This window comes from Lissotriton helveticus, chromosome 4_2 (genome assembly GCF_964261635.1).
Source record: "Lissotriton helveticus chromosome 4_2, aLisHel1.1, whole genome shotgun sequence".
In the NCBI taxonomy this organism is placed as follows: Eukaryota; Metazoa; Chordata; class Amphibia; order Caudata; family Salamandridae; genus Lissotriton; species Lissotriton helveticus.
In genome coordinates this window covers 126760928-126780601 of record NC_136064.1, presented here as the reverse complement: position 1 = coordinate 126780601, position 19674 = coordinate 126760928, and the positions used below count along the sequence as shown (strand labels likewise).

The 19674-nt window shown below is 42.8% G+C and overlaps 1 protein-coding gene across 1 annotated transcript in view; it reads left to right on the top strand.

The window, feature by feature from the left end:
• LOC144751974 (nicotinamide N-methyltransferase-like) overlaps positions 1–18845 on the top strand; it is a 109150-nt gene extending 90305 nt beyond the window's left edge. Inside the window, exon 3 of the mRNA XM_078639933.1 lies at positions 18374–18845. Within this exon, the coding sequence (XP_078496059.1) occupies positions 18374–18827 (454 nt within the window). The 3' untranslated portion in view covers positions 18828–18845. The remainder of the gene's footprint in view (positions 1–18373) is intronic.
• Positions 18846–19674: the final 829 nt, after the last annotated feature.

Sequence of the window (19674 nt, the reverse complement as noted above, 5' to 3'; positions counted from 1 at the left end):
CTTCAATCTTGTTCTATGATCCTCCGCTTCTAGTGTATTGCTAATTGAGAAGTCTCTTATTTTCTTTATGATTTATGTACACTTATTGTAGGGTGTGGGATAGTGGGTTTATAAAATTGGGTAAAGTACAGTATAGCTTAGTATTATTGTCCTGTTCCCCAGGAGCTGCACATAATTTTGCATTCTTGTTTGTACTATTGTATTCTTTGTAGGTTAATTTCTCCATACACCCTTGTTCTTTCTTTATATTCCCTTCCTGCCTTTTTACACTTACCTTACACATACTTGCCCATCATACTTCACAGAACTGGTGTTCTGATCTTTGGTGAGTGCCCAGTCTTTGACTTTCTAACAAACCTTTGCTTGCCTGAGTACAGCCATGTCACCCAAAAAACAGACATCACCCATGTACTTCTGTGTCCCCAAGTGTGTATTGCAAATGTAAGAAAGTAGAGTGCTATAGAGAGGAGTAATGTGTGGTAGAGTGAAATGGCTTTGAGTGTTGTTATGCAGAGTAGAGTGCAATAGAGTGGAGTGAAGGGGAGTGGTGTGGTGTAGGTTGAAGTTGAATAGAGTGGAATGGCATAGAGTAGAGTAGCATAGATGACAGTGGTATAGAGTGAAGTGGCATACAATGGAGTGGTGTAGATTTAAGTGGTGTGTAGTGGAGTGGTATAGAGTAGAACACCATGACGTGGAGTACCCAGAGTGGATTAGCAGGTTATAGATTATTGGAAAGTGTCAAAGTCTGGAGTGGCATACAGAAGAGTGTTGTAGAATGGAGTGGTGTACAGTACAGTGTTAGAGAGTGTGGTAGAGTGGAGTGATATATAACGTTGCAGAGATGATTGCATAGAGTGTATACAGTGGAGTGGCATACAGTGGAATACAGAGGGATAAAGTGGCATAGAAGAAGTTGTATAGTTTGTCATAGAGTGGAGTATAGTGTTCTACAGTAGCGTACAGAGTTGTACAGTGGTGTTAATGGGCAGATTGAACAGAGTGTTGTAGAGTGACCAGAGGTAGGCAAAGTGTCATACAGTGGACCATAGAGGAGGAACACACCATGAAGTGAAGTAAGTGTATTAGCATGGGGTGCAGATTTTTAAAGTAGAGTGCTGTGGAGTCGAGTGGCATAACACAGAGTGGTGTAAAGTGTCATAGAGTGGAGTAGAGTTTTGTGGCATTCAGTAATTTGGTGTGGTATGTAGTAGAAAGTCAGAAACTGCCTTAACGTGTTGTGGAAGTGGAGTGAATGAGAGTGGAGTAGCATAGTAGCATTGACTAGAGAAGTGTGTCATGGACTAGTGTAAATTGGGGTTTAGTGTCATAGAGGGAGTTATGAAGAGTGTCACAGAGTGGAGAAGAGTGACACATAGTTATTTATTTTATTTATTTATTTTATTTATTTTATTTATCTAAACTTGTATTGCGCACAGCTACCCTCAATGGGTTTCCCGGCGCCAGGGACAGACAAGAGAAGAAAGCAAGCAAAAAGCCCAAACAGAACAAACAGTGCAGAAGGATCAATTAAACAAAAGGGTCTTTAATTTTTTCCGAAATGAGAGGAGATCAGTCTCGGCTTTCAGAGCCGGCGGAAGAGCATTCCACATCCTTGGACCAAGATAGGAAAACGAGCGGCCGCCCATTTTGGCCAATTTAATTCTAGGGACCACGAGATTGCCACTGGTGGAGGATCTTAAAGTACGGCCAGGCTCATAGACTTGAACCAGGTTCTGCAGGTATTTAGGAGCAGAGCCCTGCCGAATTTTGAAAAGAAGACATAAGGTTTTAAATTGTACGCGGTTCGGGACCTTAAGCCAATGAAGGTCACACAGAGCCTTGGCTGCAGAGGATCTCCGGGGTACATTACACAATAAACGAGCTGATGAGTTTTGCACCACCTGGAGTTTGTTTATTGTGGCCTTATCGGCCCCAAGATAAAGCACATTCCCATAGTCGATGCGGGAGATCACAAGAGCCTGGACGACAGTTCTCCGAGTAGAGCAAGGTAACATCCATAGGATCTTCTGCAACCATCTTAAGGTGGAAAAACAAATTGCAGCGACCTTTGTTACCTGCTGTCTCATTGAGAGCTTATCGTCAATAAGGAAGCCGAGGTTGCGGGCTACGGGGGTTGGATTCGGCAGAGGACCCATGTCGCAGGGCCAATGTCGAGGGCCCCACAGATCTTTATTTTTGCCCAAGATAACAACCTCGGTCTTATCACCGTTGAGCTTGAGCAGATGGTCGTGCATCCAGGCAGCAACGCGTGATAGCCCAGACTTCAAAGCAGAGACCTCGTGGCCCTCACTGCTAGAGAGAGAGAACACAATCTGCGTGTCGTCAGCATACGAATAGATTGTTAGGCCGGCGTCCTCCACGATGGTGGCAAGGGGTCTGATATAGATATTAAACAGCAAAGGGCTGAGAATCGACCCCTGGGGGACGCCGTATGCTGATGAATAGACAGCAGATTCAGCTTCTGTCGAAAATACCTGAAAGGTGCGTCCGCTTAAAAAGGAGGCAATCCAGGCCAGCGCAGATCCAGCAACACCAAGGAAGCGGAGAGAGTCAAGAAAGATGGAATGAGACACGGTATCGAACGCTGCACTCAAATCCAAAAGGATGAGTGCAAAGGTCTCCACGTGATCGATACCGTGCCGAAGCCTCTCCGTCACCCCAAGGAGTGCGGATTCAGTGGAATAATGTGCGCGAAACCCGGATTGGGACGGATGGAGATATCCCACATTTTCGACAAACGAATTAAGCTGGGTGTTCACATGTCGTTCTAAAATTTTAGAACATGCAGGCAGCAGGGATATGGGCCTAAAATTTGCTAGGTTTGTGATGTCAGCGCCGGTCTTCTTCAACAAGGGAACGACCATAGCATGTTTCCACTCCTGTGCCATCGTAGACTTTATAAGAGAGGTATTCAAAAGTCTCATTAGGACTCTCCGTGGCACGAGGTCCAACAGTTTTAAAATTTTCATAGGGACAGGGTCCCGAGGGGAGCCTGACCTGATACTATTTAGGCACGATAAAAAGGTAGTGTCATCAAACAAAGACCAGTCGTTGATGATCGTTGAAGGGAGGGGAGGACTCCCAGAAGTAACCACCAGTGAGGACTCAGCAGATGGCGGGGAGGTAGACAAAAATTCATGAATATGCTCCACCTTAGAAATAAAGAAATCAGCAATGGCATCACACTGTGGTTTGTCCAAAGCCGGAGGAGAAGGTACCGTGTCTGCTCCTGTTAGCTTCTTTATCATTGTAAAAAGAGTCCGCGGACAATTCTGGGCTTGAGTGATCGTAGATGCCGCAAAAGCGGCCTTGGCCAGTTTACAGTTAACATGATATCTCTTTAGTGCCTCTTTATAAACTGCCTTACTGGGGATTGAATAGAAACGCCTCCATTTTCTTTCTAATGCCTTGCACTTGGCTCGTTGTGATTTTAGCTCCTCTGAGAACCAAGGTGCGGGAGGATAAAGGGATCTGGGATTCTTAGATATGGGAGGGAGAAGTGCAGTTACAGCATCCCTTAACCACTGGGACACTGCAGCATTAGATTCTAATACAGATTTTTCCAAAGTCGGGATAGATTCAGAAAGGTGTTGATTAAATGCCACCATATTAAGCTTGTCCCACCGATAAGAAAGCTTGCTCTTACCAGCACAAGGCTTAGCATTAGATGAACAAAGAGATAACACAAAATGTACTGCAAAATGGTCAGTCCATTCTAGTGGGCGGGCCCTTTGGGAGCAGTCAGAGGGTAAGTTAGAAATGATTGGGTCTAACAGGTGACCCGCTGAATGGGTAGCCCCAGAGTTTCGAAGTGAAAGATTGAAAACTTCGAGATCTGACAGTAACGACTGACTGAGGGTACCTTCAGCGTCCTCAAGATGGATGTTGAGGTCACCAAGAATGGTGAAATTAGCCAATTTAAGTAATACAGGGGATATAATATCGGCCAGAGACGATATCCAAGGGCCAGCATTGCCCGGAGGGCGGTATATTAGAAGACCAGTAAGCGTTAGTTGAGGGCCAATCGTTAATTTGAATAGAGTGGCCTCACATCCAGGGAGGAAAAACGACTCCAACTTACATTGGTAGATGGATTTAAAAATAATAGCGATCCCCCCACCCTTCCCGGAAGCCCTGTCCTGACGTACCATCACATAGCCGTTAGGAACGGCTAAAGCAATGTCAGGTCCAGAGCTTTCGTGAAGCCAGGTCTCGGTTAAAAACAAAGCGTCTGGTGACTCTTCGTTTATGAAATCAAAAAATGTAATTTGTTTTTGGGGAGCGATCTGCAGTTAATACTCCAAAATTGGAGAGGAAGGGAAGGCTGAAGAATCTTAGTGGCCTTCCATTTACCCCGGTGATGTGCCTTAGCAGTTTGCGTCTTAGAAAGCGACATTTTACCGGTAGAGAAGCCACAACCTGCACAAGTAAAATAATGGATAGGTAGAGTACAGGTAGTACAAGAAGCGGGAGTACGGGGTCGCCAGGATATTAAAATAAGTGCGGAATATGTCAGACGATTGGGAACAAGATCATGATTTAACCGACCTGAGTTGGAATGCAAAATGTCGATGGGCAGCCCGTCCAGCAGCCCGTCCTCAGCACGGACGGGCGCAGACGGGCTGGACTCTGGCGTGACTCCGGCAGTGATCCGGCATTCCTGCTGCGCGTGACCGCTGCGCGTCAGCATGATCTCCTTTATGAGGGGGTCGAGCGTCCTTGGGCGCTAGAACGAGCACTGCCCGACCGGCGATCTTCCCTCACCAAAGATGGCCGCCAAACAATTCAACTGCCGAGGGGCAGAAAGAAAGGGGTTAGAGTAATAGAACATTATAAAGTTACATAGACTGGAGTACAGTGTTGTACATTGGAGTGGATTAGAGTGTAGTAGAGTTTGGCAGATGTGAGAGGTGTGAGTGGAGAACAGAGTTGTTGAGCTTAGTATACTGCTCTGGTATACACTGGAGTAATGTAGAGCTCAGTGCCATACACTGACTCTACATCACTCCAGATGTAGAGTGTTGCGTGTAGATGTAGAGTGTTTACTTCGAGTGGCTTAGGAAGTTATGATGCAGAATGTTGTGGCATTTTGTGTCTTAGCATAAAGTGAAGTGGCGTAGAGTAGGATAACATGCTGTGGAATAGCATAGAGTGGAATAGCGTAGAGAGAAGTGTGATGAGTGGTGTACTTTAGAGGGGAGTGGCTTTGAGTAGATTGTTTTAGAATGGAGTGGGGTAGAGTCAAGTGGAATACAGTACAATACAGTAGAGTGGAGTGGTGTAGACACAAGTGGTATACATCAGAGCGGCTTACAGTTAAAAAAAATATAAAGGAGTGGTGTAGGCTGGAGTGACTTATGGTGGAGTGGCATTTCATGGAGTAGAATGGAGTGGCATAGAGTGGAGTAGCATGATGTAGAGTGGAGTGGAGTGGCATACATTTGGGTGGTGTAGACTAGCGTAGTGAACAATGAGTAATGAATGAATGTATGAACAATTTTATTGTTTCAGGTAATAAAAACCATAACAATACATTTTATAAAAACGACTACTGCTTTTAAAATTTCCTAATATAAGGATACATTCTCTGTTAGTTCATATAAAACATTCTGAGTCTAGTACAAGGGTTTGTTATTTCAAACAATCGAGCAGTCCGTGTAGCTTATAGTTCCAAGAGTTGTAGTAATATACTTCACTAGATTCAAAGGCGCCCTCTTCCAAAACAGCTGCAGTCTGGTTTTACTTTTGTGGACAGGGTACCAAGTTATATTTCAGCGCTTGGGCATGAGCCACGTGGAACTTTAATAATAGGCAGTTCAAACGCGTGTCTGCTGGGTTCAAGGTTGCCATATTCGCCGATCTACACGTTCTTATGCCTCGCTCGTTCATAGCCTTTTTTAGAAAGGTGGCTCGAGCTTGGGCTAGGTTCGGGCAGATAGAAACAAGATGAATGAAGTCCTCCTTGCTGCTCCCACATAGTCTACAGGTTTTGGGTCCGTCGTGCACCCAGATTGGTTGGTCCACGGTTGATGGAAGTTTTCCTAGGCGGAGCCCCATTAACTTTTGTTTTCTGTGAGCTGGAAATGTAATTGTTAGGTATGGAGCTGCAGTGAGCGTTTTGTAGTTTGATATGACCATCCAAGCGTGTTTTCTTGTACTGAAGGTGGCTTTGTCAAGTAAAAGAGAATGGAATTTTGTTGATTTAGTTATGTCTTGTTTTAACGCTGGGTAAGGCAAATTGAGTTCCCAAAGATTTTTTGTTCCAGTCTCCGTTATGGCCTTCTCTAAGTACTGATTGTATGGGGACTTAACATCAGTTTTTATTTCCTCCCACAGGGCTTGGTGCAGGGCTGAGGCTAACGTATTCTTTTTCAAGCTGTACCAGTACTTGATATTTGGTACTTTCTTCCCACTGTTTCATTTATAATTCCAAACTCTAGTCTCGTCTGAGCAGGTGAAGCTCCCCGTTGAATTTGGAAGGTGGATTTAAAGATGGCTGTCTGCATTTTATTAAGCAATTCCGCGTCTTTCCCGTGCAGTCCTACGCTGCCGTATGACAGGGTAGGAAGCACTTTTGCTTTTATCGTTGCCAATAGAGGTTTATATGATGGCCCCGTACGCTTCTTAGCTAGAGATCTAAAAGCAAATGACAGTGAGTTTGCTCTCTGGGCAATGTACGTCTTTTGCTGCTGATGATTATGACGATTATCAAAGTAGAAGCCCAGGCACTTGTAGTTGGTCACGGCCTCTAACTTTGTTCCCTCCAGTTGGATGTTTAGGTTGGGTGACTGTCGTCTGGTGATAAACATTGTTTTTATTTTTGTTGTATTTATCTCCAGGTTGTTATTTGTTATAAATTCCGCTAGCCCTGCTAGTGACCTTTGAAGGCCAATCTTCGTTAAGCTCAACAATACCACATCATCCGCGTAGGATAAATGGGTTAGAGATAAGGAGCCTAGTTTAGGTGGGTGGGATGAGATCTTGTTTAGGCTTGGGGCTAGGTCTGCCCTGTAAAGATTAAAAAGAAGCGGGGCTAGAACGCAGCCCTGCTTCAGACCTTTGCTAGTATTGATTTTTCTTGAGAGCCGTGTTCCATTCCCCAGTTTTACTTCCATCCAAGTGTTGGAATAAAGGAGTAAGATTCCTCTCAGTGTTTTATCAGGGATGTTCCAGCTGCGCAGTTTCCTCCATAAGATGTTACGATCTACGCTATCGAAGGCCGCCTTTAGGTCGATGAAACATAGGTGGAGGGTCTGTTTCCTTCGTAGGTATTTGTCAGCTAACACTGAGAGAGACAGAATGTTTGTCATTGTCCCGGTCCCTTTCCTGAAGCCTGTTTAATTGGGCGGTATTCTCTTTGTGGCGTCAGACCAATTTGTTAGATCTTTCAGGATTAGGGATGCAAAGTACTTCGCCTCCACGTCCAGGAGAGCGAACCATCTGTAATTTGATGGGGATGTTCTGTCTCCTCCTTTGAAGTTGGGTGAAATTATGGAGCCTAGCCAACTTGATGGTATTTGGTTTTCGCTTTCTATCTCATCAAATAATTATTTTAATTTTTAATTTTCCGCTCCAAAAGTCCGGATCAGTTTTGAAGACTATTGGTGGAATCCCGTTCGACCCTGGAGCTCCGCTGCCACGAGTCTTCCTTAGGATTCTTCTTATGTCCTCTTCACAAAACCAAGTGTGTCTGGACTTATTTGTTGTCTCCTTTTTCTCCCGTGGGTGAACCGCGTCACAGTGAGGCCTTGTTGTCCAGAGATCCCCGTCTGGTGATTGATTTGCTCCACCTTCTTCCTTCGGGTATAGAGTTTGCGTGCGGGGGGTTTTGAGTACACCACTAGATGCGGTGCTCACTATTTCTTTGTTTGACCCCTATGTTGGTGTTTTGTTGGACTAATCCTGTATTGGGCTGGTCAGGTGTTGCCTCTGAGAACCTCTGTGTTAATAGCGTGGCCCATTCTGCTTCTTGGACATTAGATGTTATAAGGTTTGAAGGATGTTTAAACTGTTAATGATCCTCCAGAATGCGTTTGAGTTAGTATTCTTTGCTGTGCAGAGTAATTTTGCGCAGAAGTCATCCTTGAGGGATCTTTTATGTTCCCACATTTTCTTTTTATACTCTTTCTTAAGGTACTGTCTTTGAGCCCAGTCTTTTGGGAACGTAGTTGTCCCAAGCGGGTATATAATTAAACTTCTTAAATCATCTATCCCCGAATTGCAAACTGGGAACTAGAGAGAGAAGTTCAAAGAGCCCATCGTTTTCCCCTTATTCAATCTAAGAAAACGCAGAACCAATCTAAATATCCAAGGGCAATGTTGGTATTTTTTGGAAATTTCTTACTTCGGGACTCTATATATGATCTAGCTCGTCCTACAAGCAAGAAAGAATATAATGGTAGCACATATTTTGTTAGACCAGATTTTGCCCACGCAACCGTGGAAACGAGATGGAGGCTGAGGCAACTATTCAATCCTTTTGAACAGATTGGTGCTAAAGTATATTTACAAAACCCGGCAAGACTGAAAATAATATTTAGAGGGTCGACCCGGAGCTTTACCAGTGAAATACAATCAGAAAATTACCTTAAGGAAATCTCTGAGACTTTAAAAAAATAGAACTGGAATTTGAGCAAGAACTAAATTCTCTGTTTTTCTTTCTTTTTTGTTATGGGTCAAACAATAAGTGCTATATTAAGAATGTTTCGCCCGTGGAAAAATAATGGGAGAAAAAATATTAATCGCTACTCACACATGAAATAATACATGAAAACTTTAGCAAGACTTTTTCCTGTATGGAAATATTATAGTCACGCAGGGCTGGGGGGGGTGCACTGAGGCGTACTGATCAGCGGGCGCCCACACCTGGATCCGGCTGGACCCAGGATGCCTCAAGGGGAGGAAAGGGGAGGGGGGTTGGGGGGGTCTTCGGGAGAGTAAATGTGGGGGGAAAAATCATCATCAGAAAAGGAAAGGAATCAGAATAGAGGGGGAGAAAGGAAAAAAGAAGAAAAAGAAAAATGATATGCATAGTCACTATTAACGTGTGTGGACTACACGATGCAAGAAAAAGCAGGGATTTGAAAGAATACTTCAGAACACTGCAAGCTGACTTAATTTGTGTTCAGGAGACGCATATAGAGATCTCGCAGAAAACTCTATTGGAACAATTGGGGTATAAAGTATTGACCTGCACGACTCAGGGCACTAAAACTCGCGGGGTTGCAATATTAGCATGGGAAAATAGGATTACATTAAAAAAACAACAGGTAGATAGACACGGGTGGTGGGTCCTAACGGAGTGCCAAACTCAAAGTTTTAATTTTACTTTATGTTTCATTTACGCACCAACAGATGATGACCCGGAAACCCTAATTCATATAAATTCTCAATTACCCAACTGACCTCTCCCCATTATACTCTGTGGCTATTTAAATATAAATGGCCTTAATGGGCTGTGGAAAGACGATCCTGCAAGGTTTACTGGTAAAAAGAAAAAAAAACACAGAGCGCTGATACAGCTCATGCAGGACAATGGGCTGATTGATATTTGGGAACAAATAAACGGAGGGGGAGGTAGTACATACTATTCTGCCCCCCATTAAAACTCTAGCTCGGTTAGATTACTTCTTGATCTCTCCCTCGTTGATACCGATGGTGAAAGTTAAAAAAATGCCCAGATTGGTGTCAGATCATAATCCCCTTTTCCTGGAGATCCTTATACCATACTCACAGAAAAGTATAATTAGCTGGACTTTCGAGAGAGTGTTGTTACAGGATACAAATTATGTAACTCATATGGACATTTGGTTAAAAGAATTCCTGGAAAAGAATAGGGGCACAGCGTCGCCCCAAATAGTATGGGACGCTATGAAGGCAGGTATTAGGGGAGAAACGCTAAGCTACTCTCTTAGATGGAGTAAGCAGGAAAAAGAAGATCTTGGGAAGAAGATAAGTCTAGTAGCAAAACTAGAGGAAGAACTGATAAGAAATATAAGAGAGAAAGAGGATGTGACAAAAGTAACGCAAAAACTAGCTATGGCTAAAGCAGCAGTGGGTGAAGTATATGCCGCAAAATCAGCTGGTAAATACCTAGCAAGTAGGGAAGAGCAACATGAATTTACCGAACAGGTAGGACGAATCCTAGCGATTAGAACTCGACAGGCGGCAGGGGCAGGATATACCCCATCAAGAATTTTTGTTTATTGCAATGACGCTGAGTATTGCAACGTTATGGAAAGACTCTAATCCCCCTTACTTTCATCAATGGCTATCAAAATGATTAGCTATCTATACCCTAGAGAAAGCTTTATATGAAAAAAAAGGCTTGAATGCAAAACAGCTTGGGAAACGGATATGGGCCCTGGTTAAAAAATGGAATCTTAAATTAGACGGGTATTAAAAGGGGATAGACTCATGCTCATTTTGATAGGATTAAAATTGGCGGTGTCAAAATTGCTCAGATCTTTCAACTTTTCTTTCTTGGAAACTGTATTCAAATCATGTTTTGCATCTTGGTTGTTACTTCAAGTGACTAAGCTTTAATTGAATTATTTCTGTTGTATTAGATATATATGTCAAAATAATTAATTGTTTATACTTTGTTTTTTCTGATGATGAATAATAAAAATATTTATCCTTCAGTGATCTTTTATGTTCCCACATTTTCTTTTTATACTTTTTATTAAGGTACTATCTTTGAGCCCAGTCTTTTGGGGACGTAGTTGTCTTTTTTAATGCTCTGGCGTATCTCCCTATTTCTATTTTGAGCTTTACCAGGTTCTTTGGCAGTGGAGTGTTGTTAGTTGGAGGCCGTGATTTTTTTGGGATGGACATAGTTGTTGTTAGCTTTTCCGTAAAGTCCTCCCATTTTTGTATTTGGTTGCCTATTGTTGTCTGACTCTCCGTATTTAATTTCTGTACATTTACCTGCAGCTCGTCAGTGTTGGCCATTGTCCAATTAAGTCGTTTCAGGTTGGTGGAAGAGGAACTGTCTCCCAATAACTTGGAGCTACGATGTTTGTTGAGTTTTAGATTTAAAAAGTATGCTGATATGAATGATCACTTTTTGATGTGTATTCAATTGAAAATTGCTTGACAAATGGCAATAGTGGAAGTAAAACTGCTGTATTGTTGAGTCTTGAAGAGGTCAAGATCCCTAGATGGGTATACTGCGGTGGGTTGTCACCTGGAGTTCTTCCATTGAGGAGCCGCAGCCCAAGGAATTTCAAGGATGTTACCAGATGTTGACCGATGGGATCGAAGTGCTCTATTTTAAGCTGGCTTTGTGGTTTAACATTCCAGAATTCGTTGTCAGCTGCTAACATGTCGTCCTCCTCTGGTGTATGAATTAGATTTGAGTTAAAATCACCTGTTAGGATGACTTCCCAGGTGGGATTGTTGTTTTGACTGTCCCTAATTGTGGATTCTAACTGATCCAGCTGGGCTTGTTTCTCTTTCACCTTTGGAGGTGCGTAGAAGTTAACCAATAGTACCGGAGCTAGTCTACCAGGTAAAGATAGTTTTATTAATTGCATGTTTGGCCCTTGCGGGGCTATTTGTTCAAATTTAATATTGATGTCCGACGAGATATAAACTGATAGTCTCCCTTTTGGTCGACCGTAATTGAAGTTTTTTCTTGCAGGGATGTTAAAGTATGTGTACTCAACAAGAGGTAGCCCCTCGAGTGCCCATGTTTCTTGAAGGGCGATGATATCGCATGATGTCCAATTGTGGGGGAGCAAACCATCTTCCAGCCATTTCCTGGACCCGGATATATTCCATGACAGTAGGTGGAGAATTTGCTGGCTGTTATCCTTTTGGGGTTTTTGGGGTGGTCAGTTTTTCTTCTGTTTATTCAATGTGTCAGTTAGCCAGCGCCAGTAATCGGTGTCGTCTTTGGAGTTTGCTTGATTGCCTGTGTTAGTCGGAGGGTGGGTAGCCGGAGATGGGCTATTCCCTCTTGCATTCTGTAATACTGAAACTGCCTGATCATTTTTTCCTGGCAGGTTTTTCTTTTTTTTCTTTTATCGCCGGACGTTCTTCAAGAGGGCCTGGATAGCGTGGTTTTGCCGGCCTGGAGAGCCTTATGCCCCATGAGTCGAACCTCTCTCTGAAGGATAATATTAACTGAGCAATCCCTGCCTTTCACCAGGTTGTTAAAGTTTGATCTGATAAGTTATTATTATCTTGCTTGCGGAATTTGACTGCGAGTAATTCTGCGTTGGTTAGATGTTGTAGGCCTTCAGTATTGGCGTAGAGCTTAAGTATATTGCCCCTGTTGAGTATGTCGTGCCTCCCCTTAGTTTCATATTCTGAGGTGAAGAGGAGTTGTTTGAGATGAAGATCGTCTTTACTAGACCAGTTCCCAGAGCCTTTCCCCGATTCTAGTCTGCTATCTGTTCCAATTCCGCAATAAGTCCCAGTTCCGGCGGGTATTTGTGTTCCATTCATACCGATTGCCTGTGCGCATTGGGATGTCGTAATCCTTGTGATCCGATTGCTCTCTTTCGTCAAGTCTCCGCTCATGACTGGGCTGGTCTGGGGGCCTCTGGTATGCTCCATCTCTGTCCCCCTCTCTGAGTTGGCGTCCTCCTTGCAGTTCAAATTCACAATACTTCCTCCGCGACTTAGTAGAATTGTTATGTCCACGATAGGGGGTAAGCTTTTTTCGCCCCCAACCTGGAGTTTCCAGTTTGGGGTGCTTTCAATAATTTTAGGTGGTACCTCTTGCTTGTCGATTTCATTAGCGAGCTGGTCTTGCTTGATAGTCCCGCATGGTGCACCTTGAGACCTGTTTTGACTGGGATGTGATTCTTCTCTGCCTTGTAGGCAGCGTTTAATTCCTTCAGGCCACTATTCCAGATTCACTTCGGCTTTTTGTCCGACTGGTGTTAATTTTTTATTCTCGGCCGCCTCTCTACATTTTGCTGTTATCTCCGATGTGGTAGGTTTCCCTAGGGGGCCAATTGGTTGTATCAAACTCCCGCTTTCTATGCGGCTGCTTTTTTCCGCGGTGTCGTCTGTCTGTGTTAAGTTGCCCAAACCCAGCCTCGGGTGTGCGTCTCTGTTGTTTGTTTCGTCTGTACTCCTGGCACATGCTACTCCAGTGCATGTGCCAGGTTTGCTTGTGACCTCCTTTCCTTTTTCTGTTAAGAGCTGTTGTCTCGATGAATAGTGTGTTTGGTCTGATGAATCATCGGTTTGCCGTGTCGTGTTTAGGGTTTCTTCCTCGCTTTTGGCTGAGGTGAATATGGGAAACATTCTTGCCCCTTCATCCGTGTGCCCTGTTAGTTGTTTGTTCCTTGCTTTCCTTTCCCGCTTTTTTTGACGTCTAGTTAAGGTTGTTTTTTTGTTTGACGATGATATATTTAACATTGGGCTTGCTTCTGCCATGTTCTTTCCTTTATCTATGTCTGTTTCTGAATTCTTGGCGAGATTATGATCAGTGATGGTTTTAGGTAGTTTCACTTCGGGGGGATACGGGTCTGATTCTTTTAGAGCCAGTATTTGTTCTATTAGGTTGGGGAGGAGGTTCAGTTTGTCTATGATTGGACCGCAGGAGCAGGGGCTTTGTTCCATTTTATACTTTGATTGAGCTGTTAATATCAGGTTGTTTAATTTATCGAGTTTGTTGTCGATCCCCGCAATGTAGTGGGCTATGGTATTCATTAAGTCAATTTGGGTGTCCATTTTGTCGGATTGCCAATTTAATGCTGTTGCTGATGACTGAAGTGTTTCTATTACTGAGAGAAGCAGCCCTGAATGGATTGCACTAGCACTCTGTTCGAGATTTTGATTGAATCGAGGGTCAACGCGCTCTTGGCGAGGCGAGACGTTGCAGGATGTTGGAGTTACAGGTATTCCTTCTCTGATTTTTCTGATGTTTTTTCTTGGCTTCGCGACTGAGTAGTTTGCCCTTCTTCTTTTACGTTATGCAGTTTTTTCTCTGGGTTTTTCCCCTTTCCTGATTGGTTTTCATTGTTAGTTATTGGGCTTGATATGAGGCTTAATGCTTTTCTTTCCACCGGGTTTGCTTCCCCTTTGCACTAGTTTATACTTATGTCTTGCATCAGTTCTTTGTTTGATATTGGACTTGATGTGAAGTTTAGTAGCTTCAGTCATTACGTTTCTGAGGTGTTCTGGTGAATAGATTCTATTTCACTTGTATTTTCTTCCTTGTGTATCTGGACTTTGGATATCTGAGACTCTTTGTCAAATAGTTTCTTTGTTTGCGGTTTTGTTGGGGGACGCTGTAATTTAGTTTTTAAAAATGTTGTGAAGAAGGTTAGTGCTGCTTTGGATGTTGTAGGTGATGAATTAGATGCTGATTTTTCTACACACGTCCGTTCTTCCTTCGTCCTCTTGCTGTCTGGGGTGGCCTCTGTTGGGACTCCAGTCGCCTATATTAGACTTTGGCCCTGGATAGGGATTACTCCTGTGCTGCACTTTTGTGGCGAGGTGGATTTCTGGACGAGGCGCTCCCCAGGTTCGCCCTGGGGGTGTACCATTACTATTGTCTTGTCCTGATGCTGACTTTGGCAAGATGGGGTAGGTAAGTTTGCCCGAGATGCATGGTGAGTTAATCTTCTGAATATAGATGGTAGGCCTTTATTGAAGGCGGCCTTCTCGGGGGTTAGAGGCATAGGGAGGCCTGGGAGAGATTGTTGGGGCGTTAGGAGAGTCCAAGTTCGAGCCCAAGCTGATTGCAGGATTCGGCGTCCCCTGACCTGCCCTGCACTGAACACGCCCACCCTCCTCCTCTGTGAGTGCTGCTGCTGGTGTTTGTGCAGTTCACCCCACTGCCTTCTGAGCGTCTCTGTGTGCCTCCTACGTCTTTGTGTGCTTCCTGCCTCGGTCTTTCTTAGGTCATGGGTTGCGGCGGGCTGCGGTCACAACGCTGCGGTTCCAACGCTGCTCCTGCTGGGGACCGCTGTTTGGTGCTCTTAACGCAGCTTGACGCAGTAGTTGTTCGCAACGGCTCGCGTTCTTCTTGCCTGCCGCTCCGCAGTTCCCGCTGCTCCCGCTGTGACAATTCCCGCTGTGACTCACTGGCGGACTCGTGGGCTCGCGGGCTGTAGGCTGTAGGCTCTCTTCCTCCCCCTCTGCCACCGCTGCTTCGCCTGTCTCACCTGCGCAGCTCGAGGGGGGGCTGCAACCGGGAGCCTACTACCGGGAGCCTCAGCCTGCTGCCTGCCGTCTCCTCGCTCCTCGCTTCTCTCAGTGACTGCAGGACTCTGGTGCGGTGGGAAAACACAGACCGGATCCAAGGGAATCAAGCAGCATTAATTAACAATACAGCAAAGTCCCAGTCCACAAACAAAAACACCCACTAAAGCACCTGTAGCCTCCGCCATGCTCAGTATCATCCCTGTTGCAGTCACTGAGCAACTTGAGTAGTTTATTGTATAGTGAAGTGCCATAGAGGAAATAAGCATTGGGGTAGTTGTGTAGAGTGGAAGGACGTACAGTGAAATAGCATATAGTGGAGTGGCACAGAGCAGAGTGGCATACACTGGAGAAGGGTACAATAGAGTGGGACACTTTGGAGTGGAGTAGACTGGAGTGCTATAAGGTAGAATACTGTAGAGTGCAGTGATGTACAATATAATCAGGTACAGTAGAGTGAAGTGACATACACTGGGGTGGCATAGAGTGGAAAAGCATAAAGTGGAGTACAAAACAATGAAATGGCGTACAGTGGATTGATGTACAGTGGATTGGCATAGAGTGGAGAGGTATACAGTGGATTACCATATAATGGAGTGGTACACAGTGGCTTGGCACTTAGTGGAATAGTATAGAGTGGAGTATCATAAACAGCAGTGGCATAGGAGTGAATATTGCACAGTGAAGTGGCATAGAATGGAGGGGAGTGGTGTAGACTGGAGTGACTGGTCATGGAACGGTGTTCTGTACAGTGGAGCATGGTATAGTGATGTGGAGTGGCATGTGTCATAAGTTATAGTTTAAAAAGATGTAGTGTGAAAAATTGTTGGAATTGTGCATGACTGTAAAATTTGGTGTGCGGAGTAATGCAAGACAGTGGAATGTACTGCCTTGTGTTTCTCCAGGCAGATTTGCCAAGCAACCCAGAGGAATGCATGTTGGGCTTGTGTTGTTTGTCAAATCTCATCAAAGTGACCGTGGCGACACCATGCTTGATGAAGTGGTAAGGCAATACACCCATAAATCTGTCTCTCTATGATATATTGTGCAGGGTACACCAAAGCGACTTTGCTGCAACACAGAATACATGCCAATGACGAAGCAATATGTATAGGGGGGAATGGATTGTTTCCATCTGCCACTTTGTGGCAGAATTGGTTCGCAGAGGTTTCGAGAGATTTGGCTTCTTCTAGCACCATGTTCTAACATGGCTGTTCCAGCAATTGCAGTCAGAAGTCTGTTTTTCACGTAGATGTCGAGGGGTTTGAGTAGATTTTGTACTCAAGCGGCATCATAATCAATTAAAATGGCTATGCACTCTTTCACACCACATGATGCCTTTTACACTGATTTATCAGTGTTACTTGCACTACTGGCTCTAAATTGCAGCACAAACAGTGTGACATGCATATTTTCACCCATTTTTGAAACTCAGTGTAATCTGGCAAAGTTTCATCCACCCCTGTATATGGCTGGCTAATGGCTTCCTTTACAAAATTAAAGGCAGCCATATTCTTTTTACTATACTTTAGCTGCACTCTGGGTTAGCCCCTCAAATATCGGTATTTAGTATTTTTGTTGTTGTTTCCTACCTATTACCACTTTATTAAAGTGGTAATAGGTAGACATGTATTGATATTTTTCTATATATTTTTTTTAAGTTAACATAGAATAGTTCTAGTACCTAGTAAGTACTGTGTTGTTTAATACATTTTTAAAATATTTTTAAGTAGCATGGAATACTAGAAATTTCTACAGTACTCTGCGCAAAACATATTTGAAAGACTTGAATATGTAGACAATAGAAGTACTCTATGTAAGTGTTTTACACCGTTTTTTTTTTTTCTGAATATTTAAGTTTTTTGGTACTTCCGACGTAGTACTCAGTGAATTTTATAGGAAAAAAATATATAAAAAATATATAGAAACTTTGTATAATTGTTGCCTTCTTATTACTACTTCAATAAAGTATAGATATGATAAAACCTAATGCTTACCTAAATCTAAGCCCCTAACAGTCACACAAATTGATGTGTCCACAGATATCTCCATGTGCAAATGCCTAATGAGTTTAGAAATACTTTCCCTACTTACCTCTACTACCCAAAAGGATCATCTACACACCATAATCTAATAATTTTCTCAAATGGCATTAAAATCTGTTCAGCTGTTTTTGACCACTACTTGCAATACATATTTATATGTAAAGTTCAATAAAATAAAAACACATATTGGGCCCCCTCTTTTTTCTTTGCACCTGGTTGACCAATCACGACATCACCTTGTACCCTTTGCAGTTGTAGTAAAAGTTATAGGTCTTCTAAGTTTTGTAGAGATTCATCAAATTGGAACAAAGTTATTAACTGACAAGAATCGAAGGAATTCCTGCCTCTGGAAAGCCTAACTGTAAATAATACATACATATATGTGGAAAATGTTATTACCTCATTTGGACAATTCTCTATAAGGGAGATTCTTCACTCTGGGCAGGAAGCAGGAAGGTAGAGTCATGTTACTCCAAAAGAGTTTGGAAAATATATTGATCTCACAACAATTGTATATTGATTACTGTGATCAGGAGAGTGACGTGTCGGTTCTTAAGGTGGTGACTGAGGATCTGTTGAGGATCTTCAATCATTTAAAAGGGAGGTGAGAAATATATGAGCATAACAAGCAGATGTGGTGTCCTGGGGTAAAACTACAATCTAAAGAATGAGGTGCAGAAGGGCAGTAATGCAGTTATAAACTGATATTTAGCTAAGCCTAGAAAATAATGTAGCAGTAAAACACAAACATCATTCATATGCGTTTTTGTGTGTACACAGGTATATGATGCATGTGTCTTTATAGAGAACGTGCTATAAAGATTGGACAATGCTGTTTTATGTCTATATCAAACAAATCCCATATGGGTTAGAGCATTGTTCACTATAGGGACAGAACCTCTCACAGACTTTTTCTATGTTCCAATAGTTTGAAGATCTTTTTTTCCAAAAGCTGGAAACATTTACTTTACGTCCTCAGCACAACATACCACAGTATCAAAGTGGGCATGGAGGTATAATTGTAAATCCACACTGTATCTAACCAGTTTTGAAAAATATGCCATAACTTGTGAGAAAATAACATTGTTTAATAAATAATACATTTAAATTTAAAAAGTTTGTATTTTATTTTTTAGGGACGCATGGCCTGAGAAGCAATATATGTTACAAAGGAAAATCAAGAATGTTCTAAAATACAATGCCTGCAAGACTAACCCCTTGTCTCCCACCATCCTACCTCTGGCTAACTGTCTGATTTTGCCCCATTTTTTGGAGACCCACGTGACAAATAAAGATGAGTTCTGCAGAGCTTTAAAAAATGTTTCATCACTGGTAAAAGATGGCGGGCATTTAATCCTGATAGCGGGGCGCGATACCACTTATTACGTTGTTGGGGGCTTTAAGTTTCCCCATCTATGTATGGATGAGAGTTTAATAAGGAAAACGCTTGTGGATGCTAACTATGTTATCAAGCTGCTGCAGGTGTTTCCCAGAAAAGTTTATGAATTGTATGATGTGATAGATTACAGTAGTGCAATACTTGTTCATGCTCAAAAAAACACACCTGTTAAATGTACTTATGAATCCTAATTGATAGACATAATGTCTACAGAGAGTAAAGGAATAGGTTGTCCCTGTCCTGAATCAAATTGCTTCTGTTTCTGTCTCTCCTTACTTCTTCACAACAGGTCTTTGCTTTTGCTGGGACCACTTTCCCTTGGCTCTGCCAGTTTCTGATTTAAATATTATCCTCTTGTCCTTTACTGAAAAGTCAGACATGAAAAGTCACTGGATTGTTGCTCAGTCAATAACTGCTTGGAGGATTGATGGTTTGATTTGATTTGATTACGCATTTGATTTAATTTGCAGCTGTAAAGATTATTAAAATCTTAAAATAAAATGATGCTCCATTTTCTCAAAGAATTCTAATCTTGTGTGTTTTGTTCTGCAATGCTCTAAATCCTCTGTGTGTTTGTGTATCCATTAATGCCCATAAATAGATGGTTGAAATATATAGTGGCTATTTTTCCTAAGAGAATAGCATTTAGCCCTCTTTCCACTAACTATGATTTCTGAGTGTGTATTTTATGATATGTAAATACAGCTTTGAAACGCACTAGTGGAATTTGGAATAATAGTAATTCTAATGATACAGTTTGGTACTTTGTAGTACACTATGTGATGCAGTGGAACCATCCAGTTCTGCAGACTAATTTAAGGTTTAAATTATTTTTTAATAAATATGTTAAAGAACGTCTAGCAATTGAATTACTATAACAGTGAGGACATGCCCTCGCACTCTATTCCTTCAGCTCACTCTTCCCTTTATTTAAAGGCCCACCCTTTCTACCCACCACCCCACACTAGCCACCCTACACCTTTTTAATGCCAGTAGGCATGTTATGAATCTTAATTGTTCAGCAATGTTTAGCCATCT